This window comes from Podarcis cretensis (assembly GCF_951804945.1).
Source record: "Podarcis cretensis genome assembly, chromosome: 3".
Lineage (NCBI taxonomy): Eukaryota > Metazoa > Chordata > Lepidosauria > Squamata > Lacertidae > Podarcis > Podarcis cretensis.
In genome coordinates, this window is record NC_137172.1 from 55431784 (window position 1) to 55457663 (window position 25880).

A 25880-nucleotide genomic window follows, 5' to 3' on the forward strand; every position below is an offset into this window, starting at 1 on the left:
TGGGATCAAGTAGTCCTGGCAAAGCTGGCTTTTAGAGGGTCTTGAAATTTGCATCTTTTTCAGAGGGTGGAGTTGGCAGTCCACATATTCAGGCTTACATGCTGTGGCAAGATGTTTCACCTTTTTATTTTAACTCTTCTGGCCTCCCTTCTTCTCATGTTTTAGGTGGTCAAGACGATAGGCTTACGCGAAGTCTGGTACTTTGGTCTTCAGTATGTGGATAACAAAGGATTCCCAACCTGGCTGAAGCTTGACAAAAAGGTAAATGAAATGAACTGAAATGGAAAATACAGCCACAGCTGTGCACTAGCCGCCTTAGCTGTATCTCTGCATTACTTTATTATACAAGAAGGGCACACAGATAATATTGAGAGTGTGAACTTGGTCAATATTGGTCTGCAATGGGACTTACAGTACAATGAGACATTCGGTTGGGCCTGGCAGACACGAGGGAGCCATCTATATCAGGAGTTCAATCCAGTAATCCCAGCAATTGCTGTGGTGACTTCCAGAGGTTAAAATGCTTAGTATGGGAAACTCCATTTAAGAAAAAAGAGATGCAGTGTTACAACTATTCAGTCCTCTGGTGACTAACGGCCTGGCAAACAAGAGTTCTTGCTTAATTTCTGAATACTGACTGTTTGTACATAGTCTAGTCTCAGCTTGTCTGTTGCCTGCTCCAAATAGCTGGCTATTGTGTTTACTTCAATTAGCGGAACTTCTCGGTATACATTGCTTAATCTCTGCAGGACTAGTTGCCAAATTGCCTAGAATAAATTGTTCTCGCAGATTAGTGAATTACCATGTGGAGACTAGTATAGACTTATTCCTTGTTCTAAAGCCTTCAGGATTTTTAAATAAAACAAGCCATGTGTGTGCCTGTGTTGTCATAGCTTTCTCTTTTCCAGCTTACGGTTGCTATTATGGCTGATGCTTTGGTGAAAAACATGATAGCATTGTACTGCAGTTCTCTTCTGTCTGAGATAATTTATTCCTCTTGCCATCCTAGCAAACATTCAGCATGAGCTGTACATAATATTGATATATCTTAAGAATGCTGATGCACTAGTAATTTGGTCTGGCATTGTATAATGAGCAAAGTGGCTGAAAGCATGCACTCATTACTTCATCACACATCGAAGCATCTATTTATTTAATAAATTATGCTCCGTTTTTTCACCATGCATCTCAAAGCTGCTTAAGAAAAGGCAAAACATACATTGTTGCATCCAGATAGTTACTATGAGGCTGCCCTTTGACTTAAATAAATGAACAGCCCCAATCAAAAGTAGCACCAAAGAATGGAGTACAAAGTAGGATGTGAAGAGCAAAATCGCCTCTTGGCAAGTGGGAAGCCTTATGGTCACAATGCTAAGGACAGCGTTCAACTGAATAATTGTGTGAGTAGAATGACACCTGCTTGTGCAACTGGACTCCACCACCACCGTCGCCCCATGCCATCCTCAGTTATACTCCAAAGGGATAGGGGAAACCACAGAACAAATTTAGAAGGGGTATGGAGTAAGGGGAGGAGTCCTGTTGTTCAAGCCGAAGTTTTTTGTCTCACACAAGGAGCTATTTAGAGTTTCTATGCAACTCTAAGGCTGACAACCAGAAGACTTAACTTTGAATAATGTGTTCAGAAACGTTAATAGTCAACAATAATTTGCTAACATTCAATTGTGTTTTGACATGCTGCTCATGTTTTGCTGCTGCTCCCTCCTTGCCCCCTCTGCATTTCAGGTCTCTGCTCAAGAGGTCAGGAAAGAGAACCCTTTGCAGTTCAAATTCCGTGCCAAGTTCTACCCTGAAGATGTATCTGAGGAGCTGATCCAGGACATCACACAGAAGCTGTTCTTCCTGCAGGTGAAAGAAGGAATCCTTAGTGATGAAATCTATTGCCCACCTGAAACTGCAGTCCTCCTTGGGTCTTACGCTGTGCAAGCCAAATATGGAGACTACAATAAAGAACTGCACAAGCCTGGATACCTCAGTTCTGAACGCCTCATTCCCCAAAGGTGAGAACGTCTCATGGAAAACTTAGGGACAGGGCTTCTCTGGGGAATTTTAAGCCCATTCTTTAAAACTTAGACGTACACAAGTTTAAACTAGAGCTTACAACTTTCTCACCTCATGGCTTTTCTTTTTGTTTGTTTTTTGTATATTTAGAGTAATGGATCAACATAAACTCTCTAGAGAACAGTGGGAAGAACGGATCCAGGTCTGGCATGCCGAACATGGTGGAATGCTCAAGTGAGTTATGGCACTGAAGGGGTCTGTCTGTTTTCTTGAGCCCACATTTTGCATTTCTCACCAGCTCTTAGATGAAAGGTAACCCTGTAGCAAAGAACTTGCAACAGGTTCTTTACATATATCTTGCTCTGGCCCGTCATCTTCTCTGCATTCCTGATACATAATTGTCCGTTGATGTATGTAGAAATTCCTGTGCTGGGCACAATGTGTGGGCGAAGCACAACATGATAGACTGGAATTTTTGAAATGCTCTTGAAAGTACACAGGTGGGGTTAAATTCAATGAGTGTGTAAGCAAACACGTGTAGTGTTCAACGAGTGTAGTGTCTATGTACCTGTGCATACAATAGAGATGAGTTGTACAAATCAACAATTGCACACTCCTCCACCCAAACATTTGCACGTGTGTACAGGTAGTTTGTATCTGTTCAGTGCGACTTCTGAACAAGCTTATAGCCAAAAGCTTTAGAGGATTAGCAAAGCTGGAAGTTTATTTATGGAAGTATTTCTATTGTACCATATCATAAAATATCAGGGCGGTGTACAAAAATAAAAAAGTTATTAAAAGCAATAGAAAAATAATAATTGTGGTGAGTGGCTAGTTAAAAAGCTGTGAAGGCCTGTTGGCATAAAGATGTCTTCAAGGGATGCCTGGAAATCCAAAGGGACGGATGGCAGCCCATCACTGCTGGAAGAGTGTTCCACAGCATGGCATCAGCAATACTAAATGTCCAACTTCTAGCTAAGGCCAGTTGGGCCTCTGCTGTAACCTGGGTACAACTAACAGGTCTCATGTTGGACAAGAAATAAGTAATATTGTATTCTTTTTGTAGTAAGGTGGTGTTTGTTAGTCTCCTCCTGTTACCCCAATGAGTGCATTTATTTTCCCACTGGCACAAAGGTCTTTGTATATATCAGTCTTAAAAGAGAAACATCATCTAACCTTTCCTACGTATGATTTCCTTGTCAACCAGAGAGAATGCCATGCTGGAATACCTGAAGATTGCCCAGGATCTGGAGATGTATGGAATCAACTACTTTGAAATCAAGAATAAGAAAGGGACTGATCTCTGGCTGGGCGTAGATGCACTTGGGCTGAACATTTATGAGAAGGACGACAAGTAAGCGGATGTTTTATTATTCCTTTGAGGTTGAAGAGCAGGCATTAGTGCCAGATAATTCTCTTGTTATCTGTGCTTTGTATTTTTATGGCAGCCTTATCAAAGCAAGTCACCTTGGTGTGCTGAATGCGGTTGTGCTGGGAAACACGTGGCCCCAAAGTGACTTGCCTTTACTATCTCCAAACTGCGACCTGTTTTCCCCTTAACTCGTATACTAGCCCTTTAGAAGGGCAGGCAGGGGTCAAACGGAAGAATCCATTATATATGGTAAGCCATATATCAGATCCTAATGATAGGGCTGGCAGAAACTTGGATCCAACTTCATCAAAACATTGTGCACAAGCAGAATTAATTGGGAGGAATTCAACATTGCACTTTGGCAATCATTCTGTCAGGACAAGCATTTTGGCTTGTCAGATGGAATGATTTCACCTTCTCCTGAACCCCCAGAGCCAATTTTGAGGGGTGGGGAGAAGGGGGAAAACCCCACTGTGCAAATTAAGTTACTGCATTCATTAATTGAATCCTGCCCATTATCTCTTAACTGATTGCTGGTAGGTGTCTACCAACATCTGAAGCAGACAGGACTCTAGGGCCATTCAGAGCCAATATACAATATATTCAAGTTGGAGAGAGCACTTTAACTCACTTTTGTTAGTGGCTGGCTCCAGCCGTGAGCCATTTGTGCGCACCTGTCCTTAGACGGCTAGGTTGGGGTCAAACTGGAAGCAAATTAGGTTGTGTTCTCTGCCATACACAAATTTGTAGCTGATCTTCTTTCATTAGGTAGCTGTGAGATCTCTAGTTTTGGAAGAAGAGTGGGGAAACAGCAGACTGGTAATCAGGGAGCAAGAGAGAAGAAACTTAATGGGGACAAAATGTAAAAGAAAACTAGTCCTATTCACGTGCTGCAGAGTTAAAGGATATGAGCTTGGAAGAATCTGAAATAAAGAACATACCTTTTTGCCAGTACTAACTTTGCTTTGTCCTTTCTGTTCAAGGTAAACCATAAGCCCATATGACTAGAGATGTTCAAGCAGTTTATGGAAATAGGATAGAATAGGTCTTCATGTTGATTTTAAATGAAATAGTCTTGGGATGGTAGAGTAGGAGAGAGATTTTTCTGAAATGCTAAGGTGCACCATCACCCAGAAAACAAGGAGTGTCACTAGGTATTGCATGAGTGAAACTACTTCTAGTTTTAGTGTAGCCATAGTCATTCAAACAGGTTTTGCAAGCTATCGACGCTTCAGAAAGGAAACTTTGCCTCTGAAGGAAAATAAGCGGAGGGGCAAACATGCATAGCAAAGTAAGCACTGGGACACCTGAAAATTAACTCATAACCTTCATGATATGAAGAGGCTGGATCCCACCCTCTGTGTTTATGCAGTTAGATGTCTGTTTGCTTAAATGAATTAGAGCTGGGTTGCACGTGAAGGGCTGTAGGTAGGAATGGCTAGGTAGGAAAAAAGAGAAGGGGGCCCTGCACATTTTATTAGTTGTTTGGAGCAACCTTCTCCAACCTGGTGCACTTAAGATATTTTGGAAGGCAACATTTGGAAGGCAACAAGTTGGGGGAAGTCTGGTGTAGAAAAGGAATTTCAGCAGGTTTAGCTTGCATAGCTTGTCATGCCTGTTGGAATTTCCTCTTCTACACAACTGTGTCAGAACCCAGTCTTCTTTCTTTTTTCCCCCTTTCCTTTTTTGCATCTGGCCACCTTAGCTGCAGGGCAGAATAGGGCAGAACCACACCTGTGGTTAATAGAGCTTAACATATAAATATTAGTGCCACTGCTTTTCATAATGAAAACAAAATTATAGTTCTTCTGCACGTAGTTATTGTGTTGGTGTTTTAAAGTGGCAGACAGAAGGGATACATTAAATTTTAGTGTTACGGTTATAATTTTATAGATTGTCCTTCTAGAGATGGGATTGAACAGAGGGAGCATTTTGACACCTTTTATCATAAGAGATGTGCAATACACATATATAAAGTAAATGGGTATCAACATATTGAGTGGATTTTAATAGTTTGCTTGGCTTTAAAGCGGAAATTGTGATAGTCTGCCACTAACTGGAAGTGAATTTTTGACATGAATAAAACCTGTATAGAAATGAATTGATGGGCAAGGTTCAACTAAGCTTCCATAAGATAGTTTCTTTGGTTCTTTTCAATCCGCTTGTATCAGAAGGACAGGAAATTTAGGATGGTTGAAAGCACAGCAACCCCAGAAAAAGTAATGCATTAAAGCACCAGTGAATAAGCACTAAAAAAAAAAGAAGAATGCAGATTTACATAAAGTTTGCAATGCAAATTTGCATAAATATACTTTCAGAAATAATTGCCTCTCACCCTAACGGGGAACAAGACTTTGGCCGTGTGACCTGCGTGTTCTGCAGGTGTGAACCCTCCATGGGCAAATTCAAAGCGACTGTTGCTCCTCACCCTTCATATGGTTATTTATATTTTCACCAGATTTGGACTGGACAGCCTTTCAAACAGAGGACTGTCCTCCCTAAAGTAGGACACATGGCTGCCCAGCTGTCCCAAAAGGCAAAACTCAAAAGTCACAAAAACCAGGCAAATGGCAGCCACCCCAAAATACCCAAACAATAGCACATCTCAAGAATGAAGTAAATCTCCACCTGTGAAGGGGGAAAGGAATACATATACCCCACTCAGAAAGGCAGCACACAAGTGTGCATACACACAACAAAACAAATGGCATTCTGCACACAATCCCCCAAGCAAGCACCAGTAGGATTCCTTTTCTTAATAATAATAATAAAAAGGTGTAGCTAGAAAGACCCTCACTAACCAGCCCCTCCATTCCTTTGTTGAGAGGAAGTCTTTGGTCTTAACCTGAGCCCCAGAGGTATTCCGAGGAAAGGAGACGAAGAGGGAAAGAGACTGAAGGTCTGAACTTCTGTTTTCTAGCCAGCCCAGCACTGCCCGAGTTAAAAGAAGAAAAAGAAAAAAGGGAGGGGCAAGGGACCTCCAGCTGAGGGTGACATAATATCTGTGGGGCCCCAGATCTAAGAAAAATCAATACCTAGGGTTAGACCTACAGGCCCCAGCCCTGAGATGAAAGTGAAAAATGGTTTCCTTTTAAGTAATTGCTTGTCTACATAGGACCAAACCCGACAGTAACAATGCTGTAGAGATCTGACCCTTTTTATATTTAAGCATTGTCACATTCAAGACAATTTATGTATAAAATCAATGTATCTTCTTGAAAAGCAAAACCATAATAATTTTGTGCTTGCAGATTAACTCCCAAGATTGGCTTCCCTTGGAGTGAGATCAGAAACATCTCTTTCAATGACAAGAAGTTTGTCATAAAACCAATTGATAAGAAAGCCCCAGTAAGTATAGCTGATGACGAGTATTCCTGCCAAATCGAGAATGTTAACTTCCATCTTTACTCTGATACTTTTTATGCTAATAGCTCAGTTGTGGATTGTATGTGTCAGCAATCCCCCAGTACTTCAGCTCATAGGTATTAAATTCCTTATTAAAGGATCAAGAAAAGAAATGGTGGCATAAAAGGTAACATTGACCTAATAGAAAATTATTCCCGTTCAGTTGTGTCCCCTCCCCCTTTTAGTATTTTCTCCAAAATGTTCTTTGTGACCTTAATCTGTAGTATGTACTTCAGAGACCACAGCAGCAATAACTCATTAACTCTTCCCAGCAACAACTCAGATTACTGTTTCCTGTATCTGATGGAAAGATTTCCTCCTGAGGCTTCTAAATATCTCACCCCATAGACCACTTGCTGTAAATAATTTGTATTTGCTAATTGCCTTTGCCCCCCCCCCAAATACCCCTCCAATGTATTGGTGAGAGGGCTTGGTGAGTGAAGTTGCCTCCCCTCCAGACTCCTGCTGCTTTGCTACACTGAAAGCCTTTATTTCCATGAGATAAATCTGATTGGCGACAATGAATTCATGAAACGCTCCTTTATTCTTGTGTGCATAAGCTTTCCATGCCAGATAGTTGTTCATTATGTTGTAATTTATATACAAAATATTTGTGAATCTTGGGCATAGCCGGTCTTGTACAAACTGGGATGCACTTTTAAAAAGAGGTTTTTCATGAGGCTATTCCAGAAATTTGTTGTAGCCCAGGGAAGGGCATTGTGTCTATACTTAAAAATTTCTGAACACACAAAATGCTTCGCAGTCTTTGACTGTGATACGCAGTGAGCACACTAGCAAGGTTCTCCTGTTAGCAATTGTAGAGGAAGAAAAGCCTTTGTGTGTGCAGGGCACTGGATCACAACCCACATGGATCTTGGGAAAGTGGGTCCAGAAATTCAAGGGTTCTCATTCCTTTTACTTAAAAAGAACTGCTATTAAAAGTCAATTTCATACACAGTAATCTGCATAAAAGGATACTCTCTCAAATGAAATGCGCACGTCTTTATAGCCATTATCAAAGCTCAATGAATATCTTTTCTCATGAGCATAGTAGTCTGTGAAAACCTTGGTAACAAAAGAACGCTCAACCACTACTGCACTATTTATCCTATTAGGAGTGGGAATTGAGAAGCTGTATAGGCATCCAGTTCAGAGAAACACTGAAGACATGGTGACCTCTGTGCTTTTAAAAGAAACATACACTGCTCTTTGGATGATTAAGGCATGCTTTCTGTTAATCTAATAGAAGCTTGGAATTATTAGGGAACTAAGAGCCATTGAGGTATAGGAATTGGACTGAGGAAGTTGGACTGCAAATACTTAGCTCAGCTCTAAACAAACATGACTTGCCCCAAGTCACTATCTACCTCAGCCTAAATTGCCTCACAAGGCTGTTAGGCTAATTCTCATTACTGTGAGGTCTTGACATACAAGTATGATAAATAGCAAGAAAATGTAACTTTGCAGTTCAGTAGAACTGACAAGATGCAGGTTTGTGCCAAGTTTACTTTGGTGAAACAGCAGTGTAACTTGTTTCAATAAACAAGTTACTTTGGTGAAACAGCAGAAGTAACTTGTTTCAATAAAAAGCTCAGTGTTGGTAAAAAATAAATGTGATAAAAGTTATCTTCAAAGTATTGGACATCATTTTGTTTAAGCATTTTTCATAGCTTTGAAGTACACAGGGAAAAAGGCAAATTATTATTATTATTATTATTATTATTATTAATAATAATATAAAAACACTGTTTTAAAGCTGACTCTATGGAGAAGTGAAATATTTGTTTCCTCTGCCACATGAATGGTTTGGTCCAGTTATTTGACAAAATGCTCTCCTTTCAGACTACATCCCATGCCGAGTACATTAATTGGTGCAGTATATCACTTCAGAGTAATAGGAGAATTAAAGTATACATCTCATTAACACACTTAAAAACAAACAAACCAGAGTTATAGACACTTTTATTGTACTGTTTTTCTTAACTTCAAATTCCATTTCCATAGTAGCATCAAAATCTCTAGTCTGCATTTGCTTCGCCTAAGTTCTCTTTTCTCTTCTCTCAATATTTGGGCCTTGGCTCATCATTCTAAAGCGACACACCATGTGTAAGTTTCAGGGGGAAAACAAGACCCCATACAATTAAAACACATAAGCTGTTGTAATAGGATGTTGCCTGTGTTTTCCATTAACAAAGAACTAAGGACCGAGTGAGTGGGGAAGATGAGAATGCTTGTGGGAAGCCCAAGTAGATGATTTTTTTTTACTTACTTACTTTCCCCCCTTCCTCCTTCTGCCAGGACTTTGTGTTTTATGCTCCTCGTCTAAGAATTAACAAGAGGATCCTGCAGCTGTGCATGGGAAATCATGAGCTGTACATGCGCCGTAGGAAACCTGACACCATTGAGGTCCAACAGATGAAAGCCCAGGCCCGTGAAGAGAAGCACCAGAAGCAGCTAGAAAGGTACTGGTGGTGGTGGAGGACAGTGGTGGGAAGGGTGTGGTTCACTTGAATGGAGAAAGTGGCTGGGCCTAATGTGTTGTCTTCAATAAAACTTGGCAGAGGTATAGATTGGTAGTGAGGGTAAAATGCCACCACTGCAAGGGTAGAAATCTAGAGAACTCAGTTTTTCTTGCTAAATGTAGGCATGCACACTTAGCTGAGAAGAGGTGACATAAAGCAATAGGTAACTCTTTAAAGAAATTGTTGTATTGCATTATTTTGCAAACTGCCTTAGGTGCCTTTCCAAAAGGGCCATATATAAATGCAATAAATGGCTATTAAAATAAATAATATTGGATCACAATAGAACTGTGACGTCCAGCATTTTGTATCCCATATCAAGGTGTTCCAGAGAGCCATTTTAATCAATCTTAACCACTATAATGCAGTAATATGGCAACTAAGCAGAACCAAACCAGGGAACTCATACTCTTGGAATCTCTATTCTTCCTCCTTTTATGAAGGCTTCTTTTCATCAATTTAGCAATTAACCCTGTAGCATAGTCTATGTTGCACTGGTGCTGCCTACCACGCTCCCCCAAATAAACTCAAAGATTCATGAAGTCATCCCTATAATGTGATGCCTACCCAGAATGGAGCTAACAGAAGTCATATCTGCAGTGGGTAAAGCCTGGTGAGCAGCTAAATTCCCTGATTCTGTCTGGCACAGCTCCATACTTTGTAATTTCTTCCTAGTTTCTTAATTTGAGAGCTTGTGACACCTGATTGTTGCCGCCTCCCTGGGTGCAGCCACAGGAGTTTTTGAATGCCATATTTTCATCAAGCGTCTGTCATTGTAGAAAATCACAGAAAAGAAAAGCTTTTCACCACAGCACAGGATAGTTGTGTAGAGGTAAGCAGACTTGTAACCTCCAGAGTTTTGAAGCAACTTATTTTTCTATCCGTTACAGGCAACAGCTAGAAAATGAAAAGAAGAAGAGAGAGACAATTGAGAAGGAGAAAGAGCAGATGCTAAGGGAGAAGGAAGAACTGATGATGAGACTGCAGGAATACGAACTGAAGACACAGAAAGCAGAAAAAGGTACATTAAACAGGCAACTGGAACCCATGGTTCCACCACTTCCTCACATTCTCAGCCCTGCTTAGACAACCAACGTAGCAGTGTGTTGGCACACTATAATATCCTAACAGTGATGTCGCATGACATTTCATTGGGTTTCATGATAGAAATATACAAACCAGGATAACATCTACTTCACCAGAGCACAGGAACCACTCTCTTAATGGATGGAGGTTTTATAGGAGCTTCCTTTTAGTCTTTGAATCATTTATTACTTGTGCATATTGCTCCATAAATACAGCTGGCATTACTGCTATCTACTGTTAGATGGCTGAGCTAAGCAATTTCATAAAAACAACTTCTAAAATCTCCCTCAACTATTAATCAAACTTCCATTAATCAAACTATTTAAAAAATACGGTAGGCGCCTTGTAATCTTGTCTTACGATTATATAGATTATTCAAGATTAGATAATAACCCCAGGAAAATGGTGTTGAAAACCCAATCTGATGTCCAATATTTGGCATATGTGGCTGTAAAGTTCCTAAAATGTCTGCACCCAGTAGTGGCAGTTCAATTGACAGGAAGCTTTTCTCTTTGCCTAAAGGGAAAATGTTAAACTGCCTGCATTGGTGGATGTTTTCCCAGCAGACCAGCCGTGAGATCTGATGCAGTGCACTGTAGTTTCCTGATCTGGCTGAGCCAATATCTCTGAACAAGATTATGCAATTTAAATGCATAACATGCCACGGCCCTCCCTTTATCCTGTATCAATCCATACTTTTCCTGCATCCCTGTAAGCAGCATAATGCAAAGCTATACCTATTAAGCTTCAAAGAAGAATGTTTTATATATTGATAAGACCTTGGAATTGTCTTGGCATTCAGAAAGCAAGCTCCTCTTTGCATTTGCAGGTAGAAGACACCGAATTTGCTAAGTATCTTTATAAGGCTGGAGTTTACAGAAACACAACTTTTTATTGTGTGGCTTTTTTCTCCCGTTCCAGAGCTCTCAGACCAAATCCAAAAAGCCAGAGAGCTTGAAGATGAAAGGAGAAGGGCTCAGGAGGAAGCTGAGCGTCTAGAGAACGAGCGCTTAGCTGCTCTGCAAGCCAAGGAAGAACTGGAGAGGCAAGCAGCTGACCAGATGAAGAGTCAGGAGCAGCTGGTACGCATCCAAGGCACTTGGGAGATAAACTCTGACAATTATATAAATAGTAGCAAACGAGTTTGGCTGAATGCTACATTTGGGGGGGGCAAGAAAAAGTTATTGAGCAAAGCAAATCCTACAATATAGGAAAAATTAATACATGGCTGAGAGTGTGTATTTCTGAGCAGTGAGTCTTGAGAATGAAAGGGGGAAATCAAGATACTGTACTGTATGGACATTTGTTTTTCATGGAATTTGTTTCCTTCCTTGCCACTCAAAGCAAATTGCAGCATGTATACAGTAGAGTAATAGAGGGAAGCATTATAACCAGAAGACATTCAAGCAATGTTTAAGAGACAGGACAAAGTGATCTCACAAAACAAATTCCATAATCTGGGCATTACCGTGGTGAAATCTCCCTCCTTGTTACCTCTGGCTACACATCAGCTGGTAGTGAGATATGCAGCAGGCCCTAATAGTAAGTTAACTCCTGCTGGAGCATCGGGCCAAAGGGCACCTGATCCAGCATCCTGTTCTCAGTGGCCAGTCAGATGCATATGGGAAGCCAGCAAGCAAAATCTGAGTGCAGTAGCAGTCGTCCTCCACTGTGATTGATTCCCAGTTACTGATATGCACAGGCATATTGATCATAGCCATTGTTGCTGTTTTTATTTTCTTACTATTTAAGGCATTTATATGTTGCTCAATCATTAGCATTTCTAGGGGTTTGCATAAAAATAAACCATACAGGGAAAAATAAGAATTCATAAAACCAAATAGAAACCTGAAAGGCAACCTTAAAATGTCTGCAGGAATAAGAAAGTCTTTGTCATATGCCTGACAAAGGGTGCTTGTCTAATCTCAGGTGAAAGGGCCCATAACATTAAACACAACTTCTAGTAGTTGAGTTGTGCATCTAAGCTATTGTGGTGGCACCTAAGACAACCCCAAAGATCTCGGTGATATTAGGGATCAGGCAGGGATTAGGAAATCATGATCCCAGATTGTAAGCTAGTAGACATTCATAGCATTATCTTCTTAAATACATCCAAGTTCGTGGCCCTCTACTTAAGGATGTCCCTCTCCGGCCAACTAAAGGGCACTGGCAAAATCATACTGGAGATAAATACCCTTTCAGTATTCTAGCTCTAAACCACTTGAGGCTTTAGGGACATAACCAGAATCTCAAATTGAACAGGAGTGGAATAACATGCCTCCCTAGAGCTGGTTCCAGCTAACACTATTGCAGTGGCATTTTGTACCCGATTTTTCATCAGTAGAACAGCGTCATCCAAAATGGGTTGCTTCCCTGTCTCTAGATCTTACTGACCAATAGTACTTCCATCTTCTCTGGATTATGTTAAAATGCTTTTCTCTCTGTCAAACAGGCTACAGAGCTTGCTGAATACACAGCCAGGATTGCACTGCTGGAAGAGGCAAGGAAACGCAAAGAGAACGAAGTAGAAGAGTGGCAGCACAGGGTAAGTGCTAAGTTTCTTTAGAGCTACGTATCAGTCTGTTTGGCCTCCAAGGGTCTAACAGTTTTAGTCCTGCCTTGGAACTTTAAGTGCCATTAATCTGAGAGTATGGGCTACACAGTTCTGTCGAACAGTAGTTTTTGCTACTCTTCCAGCCGTAGAAGTGTATGATAGGATTGTGTGGGATAGGACCATATTGTTTATTTGTATAATGCTTCTGAGGTGCTTGTCTCAAAGTGGTTTGTATAAAAATGTTTACACAATAAGTATTTGTAAAACTGCTTTATTTATAAAATAGTTTACAAATAGCCTTTTACAATCCATCTCAAACCAGTGTGTACAAGTTAATATGAAAAAATAGTAAAATCACAGTAATTTAATACAACAAATGGCCCCCAGGACTGAAATGAACCCCTGAAATGTTTTGAGTGCTGAAATATGACCCTTATGGGTGCTTTCTGGAGCTCCAAGAAAAGGTAGTTCCCTAGGAAGGGGGAACCATAGAGGGGGGCCTTCCCCATGGCGGCCATTGGCAGGATTACAATGCAGCTAAGAGAACCTCCAACGGCTGAGCACAATATTCAGACAGGGCAGCAGGGAGAGAGGCTCTCTTTTAGGTATCCTTATCCTTGGTTTGGGGTTTTCGAAATTAAAACCAAAGCCTTGGTACTTGGGCTGCTAGCTTGTTACTAGCCATTCACCTCTTTTAGGAGAAGTGTATTATGTCTGTGATGGGGCATTCCGCTGAGTTACCTCACTGCAGCCTTCTGCACCACTTGTGGCTTCCAGACCAACCTCAGGCAAAGCCCCACAGAAGAAGAGTGCTCCTTGTTCTGTACCCACCGGAATCCTAGTAAAATGTATTTTGTCTAAATTTTCTTTCTGGTTCCATTACAATAGGCTATAGAAGCCCAAGAAGATCTTGTAAAAACAAAAGAGGAGCTGCACTTGGTGATGACTGCTCCACCTCCTCCACCCCCACCTGTGTATGAGCCAGTGAACTACCATGTCCACGACAACCTTCAGGACGAAGGAACCGAGTCCTCTGGCTACAGCGCAGAATTCTCCAGTGAAGGGATCTTGGATGATCGTAACGAAGAGAAGAGAATCACTGAAGCCCAAAAGAATGAGCGTGTGCAAAAGCAGCTGAAGGTAAGATACACCTAGATCAGTTTCACATGACTGAGATGACTGCCACTCTTCATGGTTGATGATTTTGTGTAAAATGGGGCTTCAGTCCCAGTGTTTCCATCTAAAACCATACAGTAGCCACTTCATGAAACTGATTGTGTGGATCAGTAGCCACCCAGTTTGTGCTGAGCAGTATCCATGTTGCCCAAACTATCATATGCAGCTGTCCTGCGCCATGTTCAGTCCCTGGCATCTCCATGCAGGACTGGGAGAGACTTCTGCCTTGAATGCTGGAGAGCTGCTGCCAGCCAGTGTAGACAAACTGAGCTAGATGGACTGAGTGGACTCACTCAGTAGAAGGCAGCTTCCTTTGTTGGTTGTTCCAAAGAGTTGAGAGATGTTTATATCTGCTTCTTTCACTGCCCTTGTACTGAATGCTGAACCTGTTAAATGCAGACGCTAATAAATGTACCAGGAAGCTCATATGGAACTGAGGATTCTTCTATTTCATTTAATAGTGGGTCGTTATTGTAAGGGACGCAGGTGGCGCTGTGGGTTAAAGCCTCAGCGCCGAGGACTTGCCGATTGAAAGGTCGGCGGTTCGAATCCCTGCGGCGGGGTGCGCTCCCGCTGCTCGGTCCCAGCGCCTGCCAACCTAGCAGTTCGAAAGCACCTCCGGGTGCAAGTAGATAAATAGGGACCGCTTACCAGCGGGAAGGTAAACGGCGTTTCCGTGTGCGGCTCTGGCTCTGGCCAGAGCAGCGATGTCACGCTGACCACGTGACCCGGAAGTGTCTCCGGACAGCGCTGGCCCCTGGCCTCTTAAGTGAGATGGGCGCACAACCCCAGAGTCTGTCAAGACTGGCCCGTACGGGCAGGGGTACCTTTACCTTTACCTTTATTGTAGGCCTCAATTGCCTTTCTAAGGAAGCCTGGCATGGCTAGGATTGGAAGAAATCCAGAATCTTCTAAATTGCCCGCAGGCTCTTATTTTTCTACACTCCTTTTGTTGTACCACTTCTAGTTGTCCTATTACAAGAAACACCGTGGCAAAGATTTTCATATCCTGGCTTCCAAGCAACAGAAGGACTGAGGAATGATGTTCTGTTATGGTCTTGTGTGCTACCTCATACTCCCCTAAGTATTTGTATGTCTGTGTAACTCATGTGTTTTAAATATTGCAGACGCTGACTGATGAACTAGCCCAGGCCAGAGATGAGAACAAGAAGACACAAAACGACCTCATTCACACAGAGAATATGCGGCAAGGACGAGACAAGTACAAGACACTGAGGCAGATCCGACAAGGCAACACCAAGCAAAGAATTGATGAGTTTGAAGCTATGTAAATGCATAAGGCAAGACTCTGGGAAAGGCAGGTTTTCAATGCTGACCTTTCTTTCTGAAGGGTCACTGAACAGTCATACCAAAAAAATAAATAATCCCCAAACCCTCACACCTGTCAGATGCTACCTGATTTTAGCTTAATACAACATCAGTTTTAAGCATACAAGGATAGCCACCACAAGGTTTTCAGTCAAGACTTGGTGAAATTTGGTCCTATGCTAGTGCCAAAAGGCTTGTCAGAATTGTTTCTTTTCCGTGTTACTATTGTGCTGCTTGTTACACTGCTTGTCTGCACCCATTTCTATAGTGTAGGTATGTCCAGATTGGGGAATCAGCCTACTAGTTTGCTGCACCAGGTTGTTTCTTAAGCAGCACAGACAATTCAGGGTTGTAAAGATCTTCATGGCGTCCATCTCTTTCCCCCCCTTACATTGTTGACATTTCTACAGTGGTGGCAAGTAGTAAGTCTGAGGAAGCTTATTAATTGCACTGTTGTATTGGAGAAGTTCCCACAGTGATCATTCAGAAGCTATGCATTACAGGCACACTTGGATGCTCTTCTTACATAACAGATAGGCAGGGATATTGTTGGCCTTCAATGTTATTGAAGTGTGGTACTCCAGCTTAACCAATCAGCTGTAGTGTAGTATTTATATATACCTATGTTAAAGATGCAAGTGACAGATATAATTCTAGTTTGAAAAGGGAGGATAAAAGTTTTGGCTTTGTATATTTTGTTACTACTTTCAGACTTAATATGAAAAGAATAATGTAAAAAATAGACAATAATTTCTAGTCTCTGAAGCCAAGGCAGTGTAGGAAACTATTTTGATCTAGAAAACATTTGTAAAGATGATTTTTTTTTTTTACTTTAAAGCAAATTGTGATAACATGGCTGTGATTCAGTATATACAATTTCACTGTACCTATTTTTTTTTTCTAACAAATTTTCTAATTTTTTAAAAATGATATAGTTTCAGACTCCAACCATGAAGGGACTTTGTCAGCTTATTTTCTCTATTAAAGAGAATTTCTATGGATTTCTTCTACCACTGTGTCCATGTTAACTTCCACCCGTGAAACAATCCCACCTCAGGCTTTGGAAATCTGCTAGAATGTCAAGTGAACAATACATTGTTAGCTCTGTTCAACATGTAACTCCCTATGCTGCTTTGTACTCAAAGACGTTTTAACCGTTGTCTCCTGATAACAGTGTTGTGGGATTTGTTTGTGTAATTCAACAAATAAAAAAAAATCTGCAAGGCAGCATGTGTTTGAAGTTCTGTGTGATTTCCCACCCTTCCCCCCCCAATACTTTCTATTCCTGCCATCAAAGATACAGTGGTGCCTCGCAAGACGAAATTAATTCGTTCCGCGAGTTGCTTCGTCTTGCGATTTTTTCGTCTTGCGGAGCGTGGATTCCCCGGGTATTAACGGCTTTAAGAAAAAGAAAGCAAACCCGCAAGACGTTTTCGTCTTGCGAAGCAAGCCCATAGGGAAATTCGTCTTGCGAATCACCTCAAAAAACGGAAAACCCTTTTGTCTAGCAAGTTTTTTGTCTTGCGAGGCATTCGTCTTGCGGGGCACCACTGTATTTGAAAAATTAATGGATGGTATTGGTAAATAAAACAGCTCATCTAGTCACACTACATTGGATCTCAACTTCCTTCTATAGAGTAAGTTAATGCCCATGTGTGCAATGGGTCGTCTTCCACATATCCCCATAATAAGCTCCAGAGGCTCAGACTCTGTGGACCAGATGGGGCGCATGCAGAGAACTGGAGGTGGGAGAAGAGAAATCAGAAGCTCCATTGTAGATGCTTCTTGTGCAAGCAGACTTGCTTCACTGGATGTCACTTGGAACAGATGAAACAAAGGAAGAACAGAAATCATTGTAGTGATTGTATTATTAATTTATTTTATGACTGTGACATATCCTGTTTCCCTCACCATCCATTTTATCACAATAATTAAGTCCCTTGCATATCTGGTTAAAAGACCCTTAGATTTCCTTAGACACTAGGGAGCAGATGCCTGTTAGGGTAGATAACACTACATTAATTGGCTCAATAGTACTGGGCAGCTATACAGTGGTACCTTGGTTTATGAACTTAATCCGTTCCTAAACTGAGGCACGCTTTCCCTAATGAGGCCTCCTGCCACCGGTGCCTTTCTACCGTTCAACTTCTGTTCTTGGACCGAGGTAAAGTTTGCCAACCAGGACACTACCGGTTTTGCGGAGTTCGTAAACTGAATAGTTTGTAAACACGGCTGTTCTTAAACCAAGGTACCACTGTCTATGGAACTAAGCAAAACACCCTCTTTGTGGTATTTTCCAGTTAAAGAAGAAATAAGTGGTTTGCAAAAACTTTCCAAAAAGGATACATGTGTGTGCTTGTTTCCCCTAGCCCAACTAATTACATGCATAGATAAAATGCCATACATTGGGGTTTTCTTTTACTTCTGTAGATTACAGATACCAATAAATCAAAGATTTATCTCAAACGTTCATTGGAGGAGTTCTGTTCTTTGATGCTGACAAGCAGAAAGAATAGGTTGTCCAGATGCTGACATATTTTGGCTGCAGTTATAGGCGTCATCTCAAGTAATTGGTGCACAGTGCTGCTGAATTTACAGGCATAGCCAGATTGATTTAGGAGAACAAAGCTGAGACTGTCAAAGTAGAACAGAAATATGGAGAAAGAAAAAGGTTTGGGCTGATTATGAGAGAGAAAGAAGCAGGCAGCAGTGAAAATGAACAAGGGTGTTACAGCAAACATTCTTGCATTGCTTAGTCCTAGCCTTTGGAGTTTGCAAAAAGAGATGCAACCATTAAATAGTCCATCAACAGCAGCATTAAATTCCCAGTCTAATCTTGCTATTGCTTGAATTGTGCCAGGAAATAATGCCTGCTGCTCTGGCTAACTAGTTTCCCAGAGAAATAGGTGAACTCTAAATTTGTAGTTAACACTTCTGGTGTTTGTGGATCTGAGGTTCTTTCATACATGCACAGCCTGACTTGCTGTGAAGCTCCTGACATGCACAGAGATCAGTAAAGCTGTTTCCTTGTTCTTTTCATTCATTGTTTACATTTCTTGGGGTTAAAATAACTGGCATACCATACTTGTCTGAGCAGGCAATGACCAATGCTACACATAGCTTTCCATATGTTGTTAAGGCAAGAGACATTCAGAATTTAAAGGCAGGAGCATTAGGGTACAGTGAAAGTGCTATGTCTGTCCATGTGTCTGGGCTGCTTAGCATCTTTTCCCACTGAAGACATGCTTGGGAGGTTGCATCCACTGTACCGGTTGATGTTTCTGGAAACATAAGAAAGGGAAAGTGACTCATCTTGACTTTGTCCATTTAATAGCTCTCATTTTGTTAAGAAAACCTAACACCTCATGTCCTGATAGAATGCAGTACATGAATTACAATCAAGAATTAGGCAAAGGCTCCTCACATCTTGAGTTTCAATAGATACCATTATGTTTGCAAAACAGAGCATATCTGGGGTGTGAGAGTCAGACCTAGCAGTTTCTTTGTTTATCTTACATGCAAACTTTGGAAGCAGAGCAAAAAGTTCAGTCTACTCTTCCAACTCCCTTTGCAGAGATGTCACATCTATTTATATGTGACAAATAAAACTTTGTGCTTTAAACATGTTTACATTCTACAAAGCCCTTTCCTGAAACCATGTCCTTTGAAGACAGTACAGTGGTACCTCGGGTTAAGTACTTAATTTGTTCCAGAGGTCTGTTCATAACCTGAAACTGTTCTTAATTTGAAGAACCACTTTAGCTAATGGGGCCTCCTGCTGCCGCCGCACCGCCGGAGCACGATTTCTGTTCTCATCCTGAAGCAAAGTTCTTAACCCAAGGTACTATTTCGGGTTAGTGGAGTCTGTAACCTGAAGCGTATGTAACCCGGGGTACCACTGTTCATTCGGAACCAGCTCTCTGAAATTTGTTCCTACAAAGTTTTGAGTACTGAGATTCAGGCTGCTTCATGCATTTATCTGGTCAATGGGTCTCTTTTGCATGGTGAAAGTACACAGTGGAAACACACACTCAAAGCAAGGGTCCTCAATCTTTTAAAATTCCAGGACCAAAATAATGGGAATCCCTGGCACCCCAAAATACCATTTTGCCAGAGAAAAAACTGGTGATACTCAGTGAAGCAAAATATTCATGCACACTCCAAATAAGCAGAAGAAACGGGCAAACAAAAAGCAAGTTAAACAATAAAAAGCAGCCAAAATACCAGGAACCTCTCCCCCCCCCCCGCCCCAATTAAACAACATGCAATCTGGGGTATGAAAAGGAAGAGCGCAGGGCAGCTGGAGGCCTGCACTTCCCTTTCCAGCAAGATTTAAAAGCTGGAAAGGAGCTCAAAAAATGTTTTCAAAAGAAATGGCAGGGGGTCTGGGGATGCCATGATGCCCACGGGCACCATGTTGGGGGCTCCAGAATTAGAGTACAATTGGCCAACTAAGTGTGTGGATCATCGTTGAGTATGATCTATTGCAAGCAAACGTTAGAAATTAATCAATGCTTGAAGTGATAAGACAGACCTGTGTGTATTAAATTGTGTGCTGGGAAATGCTAAACCCCTGGAGAACTAATTGAGAGATAGGCTAAATTTCCCTTGTCCAGAAAATCATCTTGGGGTGGGGGGATGAGTCATTACAAAAGCCAATGGATCAAATGAACTTTGTGTAAGATGGCAAATAGATCAACAGATAAAGAGGGCTTGCAGTAGCAAGAGTTAAGAGTGATGTCTCTGGAAAGTTATGTGGGCAGAAGCTAAAGAAAAGCTGCAGGCAGGCAGAGAGCCATGGCTGATGTTTGACTCCTAAGCTGCACCTATGGAGGAAGCAAGAGCCTCTTGAAGTATAATGCTGGGAACCTCTCCATCATAGGGTCAGGTTGTATATATGTGTAAATAAACCATATAACATAAAGGCACCACAGTCATTGCTGTGCCTCATTCCCGAAACATGAACCTTGGGTAAGCATGCCTGGAACCCCTGGAATCTCACACTGCTTGGCAATTGGGGTGGCGTGTAACAATACCTTTATAACAAATGCAGTAGTTCTCCCTCCTTTACAAGAGATGTATACAGACTTCCGGAGGCGGAGCGTCCGGCAATGGCTGCCCTCTTCTAACTGCGAAGAGGGAGCTCCGCAGAAACGGGTCGTCCGCTACGGCGCAGCGGAGACCCACATCGGGAAACCACAGGCAGCGAAAGCCTGTGGCCGTGGGACTCGGCGGGCACCAGGAGCGCCCCCCGAAACGTAGAAGGGACCTCGTAAGAGGTCCCGGAACGTGGAAGGGTTGGCGCGGTGCTGTGAGTCAATCGCTCTTTCTGGGGAGTGAAGCCGCGTAGCTGCTGTCGGTGAGCGCTGTCCTCTTTTCCTGGAAACATTCGGCTGGAAACCAACAACTCGTGAGTAAGATAAGAAAGAAAGATTTGGACGTAAATTTCTACTAATTCGGCTAAAAGCGAGAGACGTAACCAGGAAGTCCGTCTCTTGCCACTGCTTAAGATTCAAAGCAAAGACTTTGATCTTTGGAGTCTTTGAAGAGGCGCTAAAAGGCAATCAACTCTCACATCTATTTAAGTGTTTAGGACTTAACTTTTTAAAAGCCTTATTTTGGAATATGAACTGCTTGTTACCTGCTCTGTTGAATTTACAAATTGACAAAGAATCCCAGGCAGTTGGACTGCCTAGATAACAAAACTGTCAGATTGCAAGACTTTGACACTTTGTTGCTGGAGTTATTACTAGCTGAGCTTTAGTGAAACTGTTACATTGAACTGATATATCTTGCACTTATTGAGACATTGTTATACTTGGAGACCAACTCTGCCAAATACAATTAAACTGAAGGTCTTTTGGAAATTAAAGGCTGTTTGGACAGAGCTAAATATTGAAATTTGGAAAATTCTGAAGATTTAAATAAGTGACATTAACGATTTGACTTCTTCTCTATAACAAAACTGGGCTCCATCTAGTGGGCTCCGGATTTACAATTATATGTGACTTTTCTTTTGGTTTCCCTTCCTCTTAAAAGTTTACTTTATGGACTTGTGGATTCCCATGGGAACACATTCATTTTGACCTTGACTTGCAGACAGAATTGGAATGAGTGGCACTGGAAGACAAACAAGAGCGGCTAGAGGAAAAAGGCAAACAACTTTGACTCTACTTTCACAGCCGCGCAGATCATCTGTTCCTGATGTTTTGGAACTAGAGGAAAGTGAGCAGCTGCTGGAAGAAGATATGGCATCAGGGGGATCTGCTTCAGTATTAGACAGAATTCTTGAAAAATTGGAAGGCTTAGATAAAAAAGTGGATGAGCAAACGGCTAAGATTGATCAGACTAGAGACTGTGTCAACAAGTTAACTGAGCAAGTTACTTTGAACGCACAAGCAATTGGCAAATTAACTGAATCTACTGTAGAAAATCGGAAATTGGCAGAGGAAGCCATCCAGAAAACTGAGGCACTGGAGCAGGAGGTAAGGCCACTCCACAAACAGGTTGGGGAACAGCAGGCCTATCTGTCCATGACCGAACTTCGGGCCCGGGAAAATAACTTAAAACTGAGGTTCATACCAGAACTGGAACCCGAACAAGGTAACTTAATTGAGTTTTTGACTAAGGAATTCTCCAATTGGTGGCCTTTGGAGGAAGAAAAGGATTTTAAAATTGTGACGGCTTTTAGACTTGGGAAATCAACAAGGAAGGACAAGCCCAGAGACTGTTTGATTACTTTGAGATCCAAGGAGGAAAGAGACAAGATACTAGGACTACACTACGGAAAGTCACTTGAAATTTTGGACAAAAGAGCAGAGATTTACAAGGACATTCCTAAACAACTCCTGGACCTTAGATCCACCTACCTTAAACTAGTAAGGCTGTTGAGGAGCAACTCAATTATCTTTAGGTGGGAATTTCCACAAGGTCTATCTTTTACGTTCAGAGGGAAGAAGGTAAAAATTAAAACAGCTGAAGATGGAGATAAATTTTTGAATAGTTACGGAGAGGACCTTCAGAAAGGGATTGCAGAACCTTCAGGGGCTGGACCATCGCCTGTATCTATACCTACACCTTTGGGGTCTGAAGACCAGAACAAAAAGACACCACCACCAGGGCAATAATAGATAAATCCAGGATGTCTCTGCAACTTCTGAGCTGGAACATAAATGGCGCCAACATCCCGGAGAAAAGGAGAAGGATATTTCATATTTTGAAAAAAGAACAATTGGACATTATTTGTTTGCAAGAAACACATGTGACTAGGCTACATAGAAAAGTGTTAATAAATAAAAGATTAGGCCAAGAATTTATCTCTTCGGATCGAGTTAAGAAAAGAGGTGTGGTGATATATGCAAAAGAGAGCCTGTCACCAAAATTTCTATTTAAAGATGAACAAGGAAGAATCCTGGCAATTGAGATTCAGAATCAAGGAGAAAAGTTTTTGATATTAGGAATTTATGCGCCAAATGACGGAAAATCGGAATTCTACAAGAAGCTGCATGAGATAATGCTGGATTATCTGAACTATGATAACATCATTATGATGGGAGACATGAATGGAGTGGTATCAACTAACATGGATAAGTCGCATAGTCAAAGTGTAACAAAAGAAGGCAGACTACCTAAAACATTTTTTGAATTGACTGACAACATGGACTTGATTGACACCTGGAGAACAAAGAACCCTCTAGGAAGAGAAGGAACATTCTTTTCTGAAGCCCAACTGACATGGACAAGAATCGACCAAATATGGACAACTAGAGGCCTGGCACCCAAGATAAAAAAAGTGGAAATCTGCCCAAAGACCTGCTCCGACCATAACGCTGTAAAGATGGACATGAGACTAACCCCAACCGGCTCCTTCAGATGGAGGATGAATGACAATTTGTTTAGAGATCAGGAGATCATTAAAAAGGCCCAAAAAGCTTTGAGGGACTACTTTGAGATAAATCTGAACACTACGGTGGAAAAAAGAATCGTCTGGGACGCAAGTAAGGCTGTTATGAGGGGGTTTCTGATACAACAGAACACTATAAAGAAAAAAGCACAGAATGAGAAAAAAGATAAGATTTTGGAGAAAATTAAAGAAGGTGAGAAGAAGTTGAGATCGAGACCGAAATCAAAGGAGATTTTAAGAGAAATTAAACTTTACCAAGCACAATATTCAAAATTGATAAATCAGGAGGTGGAATGGAAAGTTAAATTAATGAAACAAAGATCCTTTGAATCAGCAAATAAATGTGGAAAGCTGCTAGCATGGCAGCTGAAAAAGAGACAAAAATTGAACACGGTAACAAATTTAGAAATTGAAGGAAGAAACATCCAGAACCCAGTGGAGATCAGAAAGTGTTTCCAGAGATACTTCAAACAATTATATACACAAGGGCCGCAAAACGAAGAGGAGATAGAACAATTTCTAAAGAAGAATGGTTTACCAAGGTTGTCCCTGCGAAATAGAACAATCCTGAACTACAAAATAACACAACAAGAGATTGATGAAGTGTCAGGGAACTGCCATCGGAAAGGCAGGAGGTGGAGGGTCTCTCAGAAGTCAGGAGAGAGCAGCGGAGGAAGGCACCAGCAGAGGGAGAGTGGGAGATCAGAGAGAGAGAGAAACGAAGGAATGGCTCAGGGAGTCTTCCAGCGATAACAGCGGAGAAGTCTCAGGTCCTCCCATAGGTACACCCACTCCTCGCCGGAAACTGTCGCGCCGAGAATCCAGAAGACGCGTTTCCGTCAAGGAGCTTTTATGCTGGAGTAGATTCCGTAAACGCCCACTGTCGGATTCTGCCAGCGATTGAGGGAGCCACGCTTAAGGGCTCCGCTAAAGACAGAGTCTTGCTAAGCTGAGCAAACTCTGAGGGACTAAGCTTTTACGCACAAGCAGCTCATCATCCCATCACATGAAGCCATTCAGAATATGCAATTGGGCAAGTCTCCAGGGCCAGATGGACTTACCTCCAAATATTATAAGACATTGAAAGATTATTTGATACATCCATTAATGGAGGTTTGCAATGAAATTATGGAAGGGAAGAAGGCACCAGAGTCGTGAAAAGAGGCTTTCATCACATTGATACCCAAACTAGAAACCGAAAAGGCACAACTTAAGAACTACCGCCCCATCTCCCTCCTGAATGTGGATTACAAAATTTTTGCAGACATTTTGGCAAGTAGATTTAAAAAAGTGTTAAATGAAGTGATCCATAAGGACCAAGCAGGTTTTCTCCCAGGTAGACATTTGTTTGCAAATACAAGGAACATTATTGACATTTTGGAACTCTTGCAAACAAATATTAATACAAAAGCAGTGCTGATATTTATAGATGCGGAGAAGGCCTTTGACAACATTTCTTGGAAGTTTATGAAGAAAAAGTTGGAAGGAATGGGAGTGGGGCGGGGGTTTGAGAATGGGATAGAGGCAATCTATTCAGAGCAGAAGGCAAAATTGATAGTGAACAATGTGGTGACGGAAGAGTTCAAAATTGAAAAAGGAACACAACAAGGCTGTCCTATTTCCCCCTTGTTATTTATATCGGTCCTGGAAGTGCTTTTAAATATGATTAGAGGAGACCGGTTGGTGGAGGGTGTTCAGGTCGGAGCGAAACAGTATAAACTTAAAGCATTTGCAGATGACCTAGTATTGACCTTACAGGAGCCAGAGCCTAGTACTAAAAGGGTACTGCAACTGATTTATGAGTTTGGTCGGGTGGCGGGATTTAAACTTAACAAGCAAAAAACTCTACCGGTATTAAATTTACTGCATGTAATGCTCTAAAAGAAAACATTATGAAGATGATCTACCGGTGGTACATGACTCCAGTCAAGCTTGCAAAAATTTATCATCGGCCTAACAATAAGTGTTGGAAATGCAATGAGACTGAAGGCACCTTTTACCACCTTTGGTGGACCTGCCCAAAGATTAAAGCTTTCTGGGAAATGATCTATAATGAAATTAAGAAGGTCCTTAAATGGACTTTTCCTAAGAAACCAGAGGCTTTCCTCTTGGGCATGGTTGGCCAATTGGTGTTAAAGAGGGATAGGATCTTCTTTATGTATGCCACCACAGCAGCAAGAATTCTACTGGCGAAGTATTGGAAGATGCAAGAACTACCTACTCTGGAGGAATGGCAAACAAAGGTAATGGACTTTATGGGACTGGCTGAGATGACGGGCAGAATTCGCGACCAGGGGAAGGAGACAGTGGAAGAGGACTGGAAGAAATTTAAAATATACCTTAAAAACTACTGTAATATTGAGGAATGCTAAGATGTCAGGGGGTAAGAAGCAGAGAATTGCAGTTGTAACTAATAAGCTAAAGGAAACTTAATGAAAGGGAATTAGGATAATTGACTAAAGGGTTGCTAAAGAATCACTAAACAAGGATGCAGGGATGGGGAGGTATGGGGAA

At 41.5% G+C, this 25880-nt stretch overlaps 2 protein-coding genes across 9 annotated transcripts in view; one reads left to right on the forward strand and one right to left on the reverse strand.

Moving 5' to 3' along the window:
- The window catches only part of EZR (ezrin), a 37913-nt gene extending 21223 nt beyond the window's left edge, over window positions 1-16690 (forward strand). For both annotated transcript variants that reach the window (XM_079971881.1, XM_079971882.1), the window contains exons 4-14: window positions 166-261; window positions 1744-2018; window positions 2170-2253; window positions 3227-3373; window positions 6643-6739; window positions 9095-9258; window positions 10209-10339; window positions 11326-11486; window positions 12857-12949; window positions 13847-14098; window positions 15262-16690. In XM_079971881.1, coding sequence (XP_079828007.1) covers window positions 166-261; window positions 1744-2018; window positions 2170-2253; window positions 3227-3373; window positions 6643-6739; window positions 9095-9258; window positions 10209-10339; window positions 11326-11486; window positions 12857-12949; window positions 13847-14098; window positions 15262-15426 — 1665 coding nt within the window. In that variant the 3' untranslated portion in view covers window positions 15427-16690. The remainder of the gene's footprint in view (window positions 1-165; window positions 262-1743; window positions 2019-2169; window positions 2254-3226; window positions 3374-6642; window positions 6740-9094; window positions 9259-10208; window positions 10340-11325; window positions 11487-12856; window positions 12950-13846; window positions 14099-15261) is intronic.
- A 632-nt stretch (window positions 16691-17322) lies between these two features.
- SYTL3 (synaptotagmin like 3) overlaps window positions 17323-25880 on the reverse strand; it is a 47927-nt gene continuing 39369 nt past the window's right edge. For all 7 annotated transcript variants that reach the window (XM_079971875.1, XM_079971873.1, XM_079971876.1 and 4 more), the window contains one exon: window positions 17323-18744. In XM_079971875.1, the coding sequence (XP_079828001.1) occupies window positions 18614-18744 (131 nt within the window). In that variant the 3' untranslated portion in view covers window positions 17323-18613. The remainder of the gene's footprint in view (window positions 18745-25880) is intronic.